Consider the following 14,658-nt stretch of genomic DNA (forward strand, 5'->3'; position numbering starts at 1 on the left):
AAAAAATTTGGTTTCAAAGTAAAATTTTAAAAAATTTAGATTTTGAAAAATATGCTTTTTTTTTTCAAAATAACTTAAAAATTGTTAGAGATACCAAAAATCTCGAAAAACAAAAAAGTCAGATTTGCTTTTCTGAATATCATGTATCTTTTTTGTTTTTCTGTTAGACAAAAATTGATTGAGATTTGGTGTTTCTAAATTTGCATACATTCGTTATCAGTGACTCGTTCAACCCTTTTAACTAGAGCCCTTTCAACAATAAGGACTTTGAACCGATAAAACTTACAGATAATATAAACAATATATACACGAGTTAAGACATTTGTGAAATCGTAACGATTAGGTTGATTTAAGATACTAATATTAGGGGGTGATTTTCTCGATTTTTTCACCAAAACCAAAAGGAACTAACTTTATTTTGAGCGTAACTTGTATAATTTTAATGCTAGAATTTTTTTATTAAACAAAAATGAAGCTTTTTTCAACACTTTAAATAAGTTGTAATGAGTTCTCCCCGAAATGATAAAAACCTATTTTTCATTAGCTATAACTCTGCTTCTACTAGTTGTAGAGACGTGATATATACACCATTTTTTTTAAATTTTTTTACAGGCTATATTTTTGCTAATAATATTTTTTTGACAAAATACTTACTATTTGAGTTATTTGGGAAAAACCGTCTAAAAGCGTGGTTATTTTGTTGAAAAAATGAACATATTCACTGCCAAGTAACTCGAAAAGTATTGACTTTGTGAAAAAACTCTATAGAACAAAAGTTACTTAAAATTAGCCAGTTTATCCATTTGCTTACTTTCTTTGGACGAATATTTTTTTACCCCCAAGAGGGGGTGAAAAGCACCCCCAGGGCATAAGCACATATCGGCACAATATCACTTTTTTTCTTTGACTTGTTAGCTATGTGTATGCCAAATTTCATGTCAATCCAAACGGTTCTTTAAAATTTAGAGGTTTTGCAATATTTTACCGTTAAAGAACGGACTATTGTAAAAGTTATTCATTTTGTATTAATTTCAAATTAAATTTTCAATTTTTTTAGTGTGTATTATTTATTCTACACAACTTAATTCAGTTTTGTCCTAAAATTTACGAGAAACCAATCACACCTCTCGATTTGACATTAAACATAATAAATTAAAGTCATGTCAAGATTTATTATCTATCATTATTTTTGAATTGAGATATTTTCATAAATTATAATAAAGAACGAATTAATGTATGGATACTTAATTGAGATGACGGAAAATTACAATTGTTTTAGTTTTTAGCAAGTTTTTAGTATATTAAAAAATGCGATCTCTCGCACATCCCTGCTTTTACCTAGTTTGGTATAATATTTTCGTTGAACTGGCAACGTTACCTAGAAATTAGAATGACACTTGTGACAAGAGCAATTTACACAACTTGAAAAATACGAGTTTCGGTCATAAGAGTTGTACCAATTTTTTTTGACGCGAAGTGTACCTGTAATTTCAGAGAGGCGCCGTCCCGCTATTCTGTTGCGTAGTGCTTCCGATAGATCGGCACTAAGGCTAGTCCTGGCTATCTAGTTTGTCCAAGACAAACATGGTTATGTGTCCGTTATCAAAGTGGACTCTCTTCTGCAAATAGCTTTTATAGCCAGTTTCACCGGTTAAAGAGTGGCGATCAACTCATTGATTATTGACCACTCGCCAGCAGAGAATTTTATCGCAGAATCAATGTCTATCAACGCTTTATCAATGTACACTTTTAGGCTGTGGAACTTTCCAGCATACTGAGCTTTTGCCAGCGCGATAAAATAGCACGGAATGACCACTAACGGAACTTTAAATAAAGAGGCTAATGAAGACATTAAGTTACTTATTTCGAATTTGACACGTTTGCGGATTCGCGCTGCTGAATAGAGCACGGTTTGCTGGATCCAGCATGTAAAGAAAAGCGCTGGATCTAGATGGATTGCTGGATGATGAATCCATATTTGCAATCTCTATAATAAAGATAAAGGTATCCTCCTGGGATCTGAAAAATACTAATAAATCATCTACATACAAAGATATCGTTATCCAAAAACCAAATTTAAAGTTGAAGATTTTTTAGAATTTACATCTGCCACTGCGATCATCGTATTGTTAAAACTGTCTAGCTACTGTAAACCTAATAAAGACAGATCCAGTACATCAGACGTCAAAGCAAAAACTAGAAAAGTATATTCAGTTGGATATCTAAAAAATAAGTATATTAAGGGCCAGATTTTGTTACTCGGAGATTTTTGGTCTCGCTGAACATGAATACGTCATCGAAACCGACCCCCGGAGCACCTGGTGAAAGGGTTACTGGGCACAAGGCACTTCATCGAAAGTTTCGTAAGTTTTCCATTCAAAATGGAAGCAAACAGATTACTAGGAGGTTTTTGGAGTCGTGAATATAAATAATGTAATTCCAAAAACCTTCGATACTGACGGGAAGTGAAGATGACGTGTGACATGACATAGCAGTGCTAAGTGTTAAGGCAATATACTGATTTTGACATGTGTTTGCACTTTTGAATATGCACTGTAAATGAAATTATGCATTTCCACCCATTTTTCTATTGTAGAATTTTTTTCCTAACGTATGTGGAATGTATGGCGCTGGATCCCGCGTACCAAAAAAAAGTTGATTAATAGCAAGCTGAAAATTTTTTAATAGCTTAACAGTGTCTATTCGGACAAACTTTGATGTATGGGAACACTGGAACAAGTGAAGTTTTAATTGTGGAACAGGTTAAAAATTTGGAACGTCAGACTATGAAAATGTTCCATGTATTTTGTCGGACACAACTTCCAATTGATTTGTTACCGTTTCATTAAACTCTCATGCAAAAATCAGACTGCTATTTATCACCAATATAATTCCTGTTATTTGATATTTGTTCTTCGTGTTGGACTTATTAAAATACCCAGTTGGTGATATATACCAATCTGATCTTTGCATGAGAGTTTAATGAAATGGTAACAAATCAATTGGAAGTTCTGTTCGACAAAATACATGGAACGTTTTCGTAGTCTGGCGTTCCAAATTTTTAACCTGTTCCACAATTAAAACTTTCCTTGTTCCAGTGTTCCCATACATCAAAGTTTGTCCGACTAGACACCGTTAAGTCATTAAAAATTTTCAGCTTGCTATTAATAAACTTTTTTTTGGTACGCGGGATCCAGGCTTACTAGGAATTGTAGAATTTTTTCCGATTACAGTGTTCGAGTGTGTTTTTGGTTCTAAATGCCCTAGTCTATTAGAACAGATGGTATTCTTGGAGAAGTTTGGACAGCATCAGGAGAGAAAGGAACAAGTTAGCTAACAAGTTTAGAATAAAAAAATTCACGAGGAAAATAAAATTCCTGTAGCTGGCTTTATATCATAAATCACGAAAATACTGGATCCTTTGTAAAAGATATATTTAAAAGTCCCTAAATAAGGGGTCAGATCACATAACAGAACGTTTTCGGAATAAAAAATCCATCATCAGTAGTAAAAAAGCCCTAAAATAAGTATAACCTAATTAATTAAGAAAAACGTGATTTAAAATGTTGACTAAAGTTAAAAAATGCAATAGGTCTTACTTACAATAGTGTGCATGCCTTAGACATCAAAATGTTTTGGGTAAAATCCCTTTAAGTGTTGAAAAGTATTATAATTTACTACATATATATATATATATATATATATATATATATATATATATATATAATCGGTTTATAACGTTCTACGACGTCTTCCGATTCCCAATCGCCATTGCTCTCGATCGTAGCACATGTCTTCGTTCAAGCCTCTTTCTCCGATTTCCCTATGGATTCCTTCTATCCAGCTTTTCCTAGGTCTTCCTCTCTTCCGCCGTCCTTTTGGTGCCCATCGTAGCACTTGCTTGGGTAATCTGTCTTCTTCCATACGTTGTACGTGGCCAAACCATCTTAGTGCCATTCTAATTTACTACATATTAATTATATTACTATTCATAAAAAAAATAAAAAAAAATAAAATAAGAGCAACAGAGATGGAATTCCTAAGGAGAAGCTGCAGAGTAACAAGGAGAGATAGAATAAATAACATAGAAATTAAGAGAAGAATGGGAGTGAACTCAGACATAATATACTACATCGAACAGAAGAGATTAACCTGGTACGGACATGTCAGAAGAGCAGACCAAAATCGGTAGATAAACCGAATAACAGAGTGAAACCCGATAGAAAAATGGAAGAGAGGCAGACCCCGAAGATCCTTCAGAGATGAAGTAGACGAAGCAATGGAGAGAAGAAATCTACAGGAAGGGGAATGGCAAGACAGAAAGAGCTGGAGAGAACGGTTGATTGATGGAATACAGAGAAAACTGTGGAAATCCTTAGTATATAATATACAGGGTGTTTCATTAATAATTGTCCATATAGTAACTGGAGAAGCCTTAGCACAAAATACGAAGATTTAACCTAAAACACTTAAATACAATGTGGTTCCTTACTGAGTTACAGGGTGTTTTATCTAAAAATTTAAAAACTATTTTTGCTCAGCATTTTAAAACTGTTCGACGTATCTTTTTCATACTTGGCAGAAAGTGCAACTATTATACACCCTACTAAATTATGATAAACAAACGTTTCTAGCTACTACCAGATGCGTACGACAGGGGATAGTGAATGGTTGACCCTTCTCAAATTCTACGCCACTGCATGAATTACTATTTTAGTGCCATTTTTAGATTCTCCAATACTTTCTACGTAAATAATATACTCTTCATTGGTAACGATAAAGTTATTAGTTTTCGAGATATTGAAGTTAAATATGAAACGGCAGTTATTTTGATTAATTTATGATATGATTCATATGATTAAAATTTAAAAATTATTTGTACCCAGTACTTTAAAACTATTTGGCGTATACTTATCATACCTAGCAGAAAGTGTAGGCACTGTACACCTTACTAAATTAAGATAAATAAACGTTTCTAGCTACTACCAGAGGCGTACGACAGGGGATAGTGGCTGGTTGACCCTTCCCAAATTCTACGCAACTGACGAAATTGCTATTTTAGTGTAATTTTTTGACTTTCCAATACTTTTTATGTAAATAATATACTCTTCATTCGTAACGATAAAATAATTAGTTTTCGAGATATTTGAAATTAAAAATGAAGCGACACAATAGATTAATCAAAATAACAGTGTCGTTTCATTTTTAACTTCAAAGATCTCTAAAACTAATGACTTTATCGTTACGAATGAAGAGTATATTATTTTCATAGAAAGTATTAGAGAATCCAAAAATTTAACTAAAATAGCAATTCCGCCAGTGGTGTAGAATTTGGAAAGGGTCAACCATTCACTTTTCCCCGTCGTACGCCTCTGGTAATAGCCAGAAACGTTTGTTTAACGTAATTTAGTAGTTTGTACAGTACCTATACTTTCTGCCAAATATGAAAAGGATACGTCGAATAGTTTTAAAATGCTAAGCAAAAATAATTTTTAAATTTTTAGATAAAACACCCTGTAACTCAATAAGGAACCACATTTTATTTAAATGTTTTAGGTTAAATCTTCGTATTTTGTGCTAAGGTTTCTCCAGTTACTATATGGACAATTATTAATGAAACACCCTGTATATGTTTATACAATTTTGCGATGTTGCCCTGGATATGATATTCACAGGATTCTTTCCAGGTGGTTGAAATATAAGGAGGATCGAAATCTCTCATATTGGGGTTGAAAGGCACCTGTATATAAAAGGACCTTAGAAAGATGTCATAGACGAACTGTCATTGTAACATTAGAAACTGTTCTGTTGTTACTTCTGCCAAAGAATTTACAGTCTTTGTTGATATTTTAAATAAAAACAGTATCAAATATCCATATGTTGGGGTTAAAATTATTCGGCCCTACATTATTTAAAAAAAATGTAAAATATCCAAAAATTAAATAATCGAATAGGAACACATGATATTTAGGTTATACGCTCTGAGCTTCGCTGGTGTCGCTCCTAGCGGTTACTAATTCAACTTTTACCGGTAATTTTTAAATTTATTATTTAATTGTTATCGCTTAATATTTACAACGCAAAAAAGTAATTAAATTGTAATCGATTTTTTTAAGATTTTTCTAATCATTTTGAGGTTCTATTGATAAAATATCAATTTGTTACTTCGGATACCTTGACAATAATCGTGTAGATGGCGCTAAGATTATAATAGATTATTTATAATTAGATATTACGGAACATTAAAAAAAATTCAGTATTTAAAACGTAAGTATATTTAAGGTAAAAATATTTACCACAGCTTTGACCAACTAATATTGTTTATAATTAATGTTTTTAATTTTAATTTTAAATTAATCACTTTGACATTTATGTCAAATTTCCAGTAAACGTTTACAAACTTGTCACTACTGGCGTTCGCGAATTTGTAAATATCCCCTCTACGTCCGAGCTCACAGCGTATAGGTAATTAGGCTAAGATTACTTATAGTTGTTATGAAAGTAGTGTGGAATCAATAAACTTAGAAAAATTATTATTAAGTCCTTTTACGTTAAAACGTCTAGGACAACAAGATTTGGTTTAATGTGTACATAAATATACAATTCTAAGAATATTATAGAGGGTGATTGTTTTGATGACTGATAATTTTATCTAATTTGTTAAATGTAAGTGAACATACTAAATACGATTGGCCTGGGCATCATTCGGAAAACTGTCTAGAAGAACGAAATTCTAAAGAACAGAAAATACCCGCAATACCTAAAAACAAGAGTCTTCAATCAATGTATATTCCCTGTTCTAATATATGGCTCTCAGACATGGACGTTTACAAAAAAAATATGGAAAAAATAGCAAAGACAGAAAGATCCATGGAAAGACAAATGCTGAACATTAAACTATCAGACAGGAAAAGAAACGAATGGATCCGTAACAAAACAAAAGTGAAAGATGTATCAACCCAAGTAGCAAAGCTTAAATGAAAGTTCGCCGGACACACCCTACGGCAGAAGGATGAAAGGAGGACTAAGATGATTATACATTGGAGACCGGAGACAAACGAAAAAGGGGAAGGCCACAGTTGCGATGGTCAGATGACCTGAAGAAACACACTGGGTCAAAATGGATGCAAATTGCCCCAGATAGAGAGACATGGAAGAAGGAAGAGGAGGCCTATATCCAAGGATGGATGTTTAGCGCTGATTAGATAAATAGAAGTGAACGAAACAAAAATGGAGAAAGATGGAGTATTTAATATGGCTAAAGGAATTTTGTTATTATATGTGACTGAAAATGAGACTAAAAGCAGCTTGATGAGTGAGTACTCCAGAGACCTGACATCCAATTGGCTGAATATAATTGAATGAAAAGGAGGGAGGTGGTCGGACGAAGTATATTGTGATATTGGACCATGAATGATGTAATTGAATGATATAATTACGGAAGTGGGACTAATGCTAGACGAATGGAGAAGCAGTATATGATTACCTGTTTACAAAAACAAGGAACATATACAACATTATACAGACTACAGCGCCATAAAAATATTTAGTCACATCATGAAAATATGGGACATAGTAATTGATAGACGGATATGTGACGAAACCGAAATATTCGATAACTAGTTTGGATTTATGTAAAGCAGATCAACAACCATTATAGTACTTCTTCTTCAGCCTTCAGTAATCCAACTTTGGACATAGGCCTGCCCCAATTTAATCCAGTGTTGTCTATTTTGCGCCACCTGTTTCCAGTTGTGTCCTCCAAACTTCTTTATGTCATCAGCCCATCTCATTTGTGGCCTTCCTCTACTTGTTCTTCCTAACTACGGTCTCTCTGGTCTCATAAACTCTGGTTCTCAAATATTGTTCTATTTTAGTGTTTTTCAAGATCCAACTCAGTTTTCCAAATCCTGCCTACGCTAACCTTATTCTTCTAGTAATTTCGGCAGTTTGATTTTCAATGTTAACTTTCATTATCTGTCCCAGGTAGATGTATTCGCTTACTGTTTCTAAATCTATGTCATTCCACATTATTTTTGTAATGTTCGGTGTATTGGTCATTACTTTTGTTTTTCCAAGTTCATCTTAAGACCTACTTTTTCTGAAGCTTGAAATAGTTTTGTCATCATGGTCTGTAATTCTTCGAAACTTGTAGCGAATATTACAGTGTCGTCAGCATATCTTAAATGACTCAGTTTTCTGTCATTAACATTTATTCTTTTATCTACCCAGTTAATGTCTTTGAACACGTCTTCAAGTCCCAGTGTGAACAGCTTTGGTGAAATAACGTCTCCCTGGCGAACTCCTCTGTTGATTGGTATAGTTTTGGTTTTCTCATCTATTTGTATTTTCATTGTAGCTTTCTTATAAATATTATGTATGAGCATTCTGGATCAAGAATCTATCCTGCAGTTGTTCATAGCTCTCTCTATTGCCCAAAGTTCTATGGAGTCGAATGCCTTTTCATAATCAACGAAGCCAATTTATAAGTTCAAGTGATATTCCTTGGCTTTCTCTATTAGCGTTCTGACTGTAAGAAGATGATCCGCTGTACTGTAACCCTTTCGGAATCCTGCCTGCTCTACCGGTTGATAGCTATCAAGCTTCGACGATAGCCTATTAGTTATTATTCTCATAAACAGTTTGTACATTTGGGACAACAAGGAAATTGGACTATAGTTCTTCAGATCTCCCCTGTCTCCTTTTTTCTCCCCATTATAACACAGTTAATGAAAAAAATGCAGAAATAAAGAAACAACTGCTCATAATATTTATGGTCTTCATTTATCTTAAGAAAGCATATGACATGGTTCTTCGAGATTAATTGGTGATTTTGGTAAGTCTCGAGAATTAAGGGAATTATATTAGTCGATTCTTGGTATTCGAGAACTGCATCAAACACTTTAATGAAATTTAAAAGAACTTTTAATACCTTTAAATAAATATAATCTCTCGTAGTATTTTACGACTACTTTTGCTGAAAATTGAAAATCCCTTTGGTAAAATATTGGAAAAATCATTCGGAAATTCTCAGATTCCATTTGCTAATACTTTTCAATAAGCTATTTGATACCGTTTTCACATTTATACTGATCCGGTATATTTTTATTTGCAGATGTTGTTTCAAAATTCAATTTCGTCCTGCCTCAGCGGTGGCCTGGTTTGATGTCGGTCGATGCAGATGGAGATTTAAACGTTTTACGAAGGAATTCTGCGTCGCCAACAGAGTCTATTGAAATAGGTAAAGTTTTCTTTTTTATTTGCAACTTTTACATTTTGATTGCGTGGGACATCGTGATGGAGGTTTGTTGTGTTATAAAATTGGAAACTTTGGCTCTCTTTCTTATTACTGCCTCTTCTATTTACAATAAAATCAAAGTTGGTTTATTATAACATCGCATCGTTCGGAAAGGTTTCCGCGGTTATAGTCCAATCAACAGCCATTTTCTCGTGGGATTTTGAGAACCAAGGTCGATTTCCTTGAAAATTTGGATTTAGGTAGTAATTATATCCTTTGTCAAAATCTACGCAATGCCGAACTGCCTTTTTGCCTTGGGGGTGAAAACAGCCCCATCTAGGAGATGAAAATTTTTTAATCAAAATAACTATGGATATCGATAGAGTGACTAATTCTAAGTAAATCTTGTTCTATAATTTTTTTATGCAAAATTGACACTTTCCAAGTTATTTGCGATTGAAACTATACATTTTTCATCGAAAAAACTCACGGTTTATAACCGTTTTTTATAAATAACTTTAATAAATTTAATTTTGTAGAAACAATAATTCAAAACAAAATTGTAGCTAATAAAAAATAAAGAGATTCGCGTCTGAAAGACCTAGTTAAACCCAATAACGACTGAGTTAGTGCTCTTTAACCCGGCACCTGCCACTTGGGGTGCTACCAGCACCTCATAACAAATTTTCATCAAATATTTGGTATTTCAAGTTTGTTAACCGTGTTGTGCGTCATAGTAGCTTTCTATAATATTATGTAGCATAGATCTGTTTGCGTTTGAAGTGGTTATTTAGTGTCCTTCTGAACTTGTAGCTCTAAAGTTGAATTGGTGTGTCATCATCTGGCAGCTTAAGTTTTAATTTTTTTTGTGTTTTTGATAAACAGGCCAGATTTATAGTTTTTTATTGTAATAACTGATTTAAATTATTAATATAGTCTCTATTCTCAATAAATCTTAATTTTTTTTAGATATTTTACTTCACTTCATTTATTATGGGTTGGTACTTGCTAATTTTCTTATAACACCTTTTTAATCTTATTTTTTAACATTTATAATATATTAGTAAGTAATAAGTTAATAAAATATGCTTTTTTAGATTCTAGTGTAACTTAACACATTATTTTGTTTAAAAACAAGTAGATCACAGAATATTTTTAAGGGGTGCTGTGAGCACCCCACGTGGCAGTTGACGTCTTGCAAAGCCACGTGGCAGGTGCCGGGTTAAAGAATGGTTATTTTCGAAGAACATCGAAATGGAGAACATTTAATCTCAAATAACTCGAATATGGTGCAATTTCAACAACGTCAAAATAACTGTCAAAGTCGTGTTCGTTTTTTGGAGTTCGTCCCAAAGAATTATTAATTTTGGCAGTGTTTTGGTACATTCCGGCCTTGTTTCCACGTGCAGAGTGTTATCAATAGTTTCTGTTTTGTGGTACTTTGTGGAAAACTAGAAGACAGCTTTGTTTTACAGAAAATGTCAGGTAACGGGGGCGGTCCTGGCCCGCCCTCGGTTAATTTAAATAATAATAATCAGATGAATAATAATGATAGTCAAATTAATGTTTCTTCAATGGATACAGTATCCTCCAATTTCGAAAAATATGACTTTGATAATAAATATCAACCGACGGATGCAGGTCCGTATCAGGTATTTTTGGAACATACCGATAAGAATCTTGCTCGTCTTTTTCCTGTCAGGATTGGCTTTTATTTACAACAAGTAATTGAATTTAGAAATGACGTTATTGATATTCATTCTGTAGGTTTAAAACGTGTTAAGGTAATTTTTAGAACATAAAAAATCGCTAATTTATTAATTAATCACGAAATATTAACAAAAAATAAGTTGATTGCTTATATTCCAAAATTCTTCACGCATAAACGAGGCATAATACGCGGCGTTGATACCTTTTTTACTGAAGAATACTTGAAAAAAGCAATTAATTCCATAGTTCCAGTGGCGGAAGTGAGAAGAATGAAACGAAAAATTATAAACGCTGAAACCAAAAAAGAAGAATTTGTCAATAGACAATTGGTAGTAATAAATTCTAAAGGTAATAAAATTCCGTCCTTTATTAATATAAATATGGTTAATTTTCCTGTAGAACCATACATCCATCCCGTTGTTCAATGTGTAAAATGTTTACGTTACGGTCACAATATCGTTCAATGTAAAGGCAAATCACGTTGTTATCGATGTGCAAATGAGCATTCTTCCGCTGAATGTAATTCCGAGTTGCAAATGTGCGTTGACTGTAAGTCTTCTGATCATCCTTCAATTTCAAGAGACTGCCCAATGTATAAAAAACAACAAGATATAAAAAAAGTAATGGCTTTCGAAAATAAAAGTTTTAAGGATGCCGAATTATCGATTAACAATCCAGCTTATGCCAAAATTAATACCAACAATAGGTTTGATATATTAAATAATCTTGAAAACTTTCCCGATTTAGCACCAGCAAACAAAACAATTTATTATGCTCCTTTAAATAAACCAAAATCAAATTTAACCGCATTAGAATCAAAAACAATTAAAAGGCGAAGAACTGAGACTTCTCAGACTCCAAGCACTAGTAATTCAGATTTAGAAAATTCCCATAAAAAAAGACAAATTTCTCTTCCCCCATATACACCCGCTCCACAACAGAATAATTTCATGTTTTGTCGAGATAAACTTATCTCACAGATATATTCATTAATTACAAATATAATTAATAATCAAGGAAAATTTGAATTAAATAAGATCAGGGACAATATCATTACAATATTCGATAATAATGAAGATAATTTAAATCCATTCTCACAGATAGTGAAAATGGCTATTAAAAATATTACAGAAAAACTAACCATATTACAATGGAATTGTAGATCCATTTATAGTAACAAAGGCAGTCTTATGCATCATATTAACAACTACCATACATATATAATAGTTCTATCAGAAATATGGCTCACATCCGGTCATCATTTTAGACTTAAAGGATATAACTTTATCAATAAATGTCGTGAAGATGGTTACGGTGGCGTAGGTATTTTCATCAGACAAGGAATAGATTACCAAGAATCCGAAATTAATAATAATTTCGATGACAGTATAGAAGCATGCGCAGTTTTTTTGAACAAAATTAATCTCTCATTAGTATCAATCTATAGATCATCAGATGTTAGAATAGAAATAAATGACTGGATCAACCTATTCCTTCAGTTTAATATTGCAAAAACTATTTTTCTGGGAGATTTTAATGCTCACCACGGCATGTGGGGGCCAATTGCAAACGACAGAAATGGTAGAATATTAGTGGAGGCCATGGATTATTGTGAAATAATTACATTAAATGACGGAACACCAACAAGAATATCCCCAACTAGTAATCATTCAGCCGTTGACTTAACTCTAACATCTCCCTTCTTAGCCGACCGTATAGCTTGGTCAGTAGATTCAGATTCATTAGGTTCAGATCACTACCCAATCAATATAGAAATTCAAATCAATCCCTCCTCCTTTGTCATCAACCCATCAACAAAATAGAATGACTCTCATGCTGACTGGTCTGTTTTTGGAAATATTTTTGAATTAGAAATTAGTGAGCTCAATAATTTAGATAGGAATTCAAATTCTGTAGACAAAATCGAATTTTTCCTCAATGCAATCACGGTCGCAGCATCGAAATCTATGCCTATTAAGAAATCTTTCACACCTTCTGTACCAAGACCTTATTGGTGGGATGAGGAATGTTCTGCGATTGTTAATAAACGAAAAGAAGCTCTCAGCGAGTTTAAAAAACAAGGTAATTTTATCAATTATCTACAATATCAAAACATTTCTGCTAATGTCAAACGTACGTTTAAACTTAAACAAAAAAACAGTTGGAAAATGTTTTTGAATAAACTAAATAAAAACACTCCTCTGACTGAGATATGGAACACTGTAAGATCTATTTGCAATAAACACCATAAAAAAAGAAAACCACAATTAGACGAAAGCCTTATTCAAAAAGTTCTTGATACATTGGCTCCTTCATCTGCTGCAGGTCCAATTTTTAACAACAACATTAATCAATTTCACTTCCATCAAGACTCAGACACCCTTTCAAAAAATTTTAGCTTTTCGGAATTAGAATTAGCCTTAAAAAAATCAAAAAATACTGCACCTGGACTTGACGGGTTCACTAATACGATAATAAATAAATTGCCTGAAAGTGGTAAACTTTTTCTATTAGAAATTTTTAATGATTGGTGGTTGAAACAAAAGTATTCAGATAGTCTTAAAAATATAATTGTGTGTCTTCTAGCGAAACCTAAGAAACCACCTGACTTACCTTCGTCCTACCGACCTATTTCATTGTTATCGTGTATTACAAAAACTTTCGAAAGGCTTATAAAATTTAGACTCGAACATTTTGTCGAAAACAGATCAATTTTACCAAAAAATCAGTATGGATTTCGTAGAGGTATTGGTACAATTGATGCAATCTCCCATTTAGTTACAGATGCTCAATTGTGTCTATCAAAAAATAATTACATGTTGTGTCTTTTTGTGGACCTTAAAGGGGCTTATGATGTGGTAGATTTGGAAATATTATATTCAAAAATGGTAACGTTTGGTATCAATAAAAGAGTCTCTATAAATATTTTAAATTTGTTTGCTAATAAAAAAATATTTTTGCGAGATAGTCATAACATTTTACATGGTCCAAGAGTACTTTACAACGGGCTTCCACAAGGCTCTATTTTAAGTCCCCTTTTGTTTAACTTATACACTGCAGACTTGCATGATTTGATGAGCGATGACATACAAATTATTCAATACGCGGACGATTTATGCATTTATGTCACCCATAATACCTACGATCGCTGCATCATAGACTTAAGACGTACTTTTGACAGGTTACAAAACTGGTTCGACGATATGGGTTTTAGTGTTTCACCAGAAAAGACAGCTGTGATGTGTTTCACAAGGCACAGATATCAGTTAGTCGATAATTTCTCTATAGGTAAATACACTATTCCTATCGTAAAAGAATATAAATATTTAGGTATAATTATAGATAGTAAACTTCTATGGACCAGTCACATTAAGTATGTCAAACAAAGATGTGAAAAGGGAATTAATCTTCTGCGCTTCCTCTCCAAACAGAGCTGGGGCGCGGATCAACAAATTTCCTTAATGTTCTACAAGTCTTATATTCGCTCGATTTTGGATTATGGGTGTACTCTCTATGGTTCTACCTCCAATACGAACCAACTTACTCTTGATCGAATACAATATAGAGCTCTGAAAATATGTTTGGGAGCCATGACATCTTCACCAAATCATGCCATTCTGGAAGAGTCTCAAGAACTTCCTCTTAGTTTTCGAAGACAGTTTTTAACAAATAAAAGTCTATTAAAATATAGATGTTACAACAGTGATTTG

At 33.0% G+C, this 14,658-nt stretch overlaps 1 protein-coding gene across 5 annotated transcripts in view; it reads left to right on the forward strand.

The window, feature by feature from the left end:
* Window positions 1-14,658, forward strand: part of LOC126890384 (methyltransferase-like protein 22) — an 844,950-nt gene that overhangs the window by 621,898 nt on the left and 208,394 nt on the right. For 4 of the 5 annotated variants that reach the window (XM_050659270.1, XM_050659272.1, XM_050659271.1 and 1 more), the window contains one exon: window positions 9,116-9,241. The exons of the other annotated variant lie outside the window; for it this stretch is intronic. In XM_050659270.1, the coding sequence (XP_050515227.1) occupies window positions 9,116-9,241 (126 nt within the window). The remainder of the gene's footprint in view (window positions 1-9,115; window positions 9,242-14,658) is intronic. 5 annotated transcript variants of the gene reach the window in all.

This window comes from Diabrotica virgifera, chromosome 8 (genome assembly GCF_917563875.1).
Source record: "Diabrotica virgifera virgifera chromosome 8, PGI_DIABVI_V3a".
In the NCBI taxonomy this organism is placed as follows: domain Eukaryota; kingdom Metazoa; phylum Arthropoda; class Insecta; order Coleoptera; family Chrysomelidae; genus Diabrotica; species Diabrotica virgifera.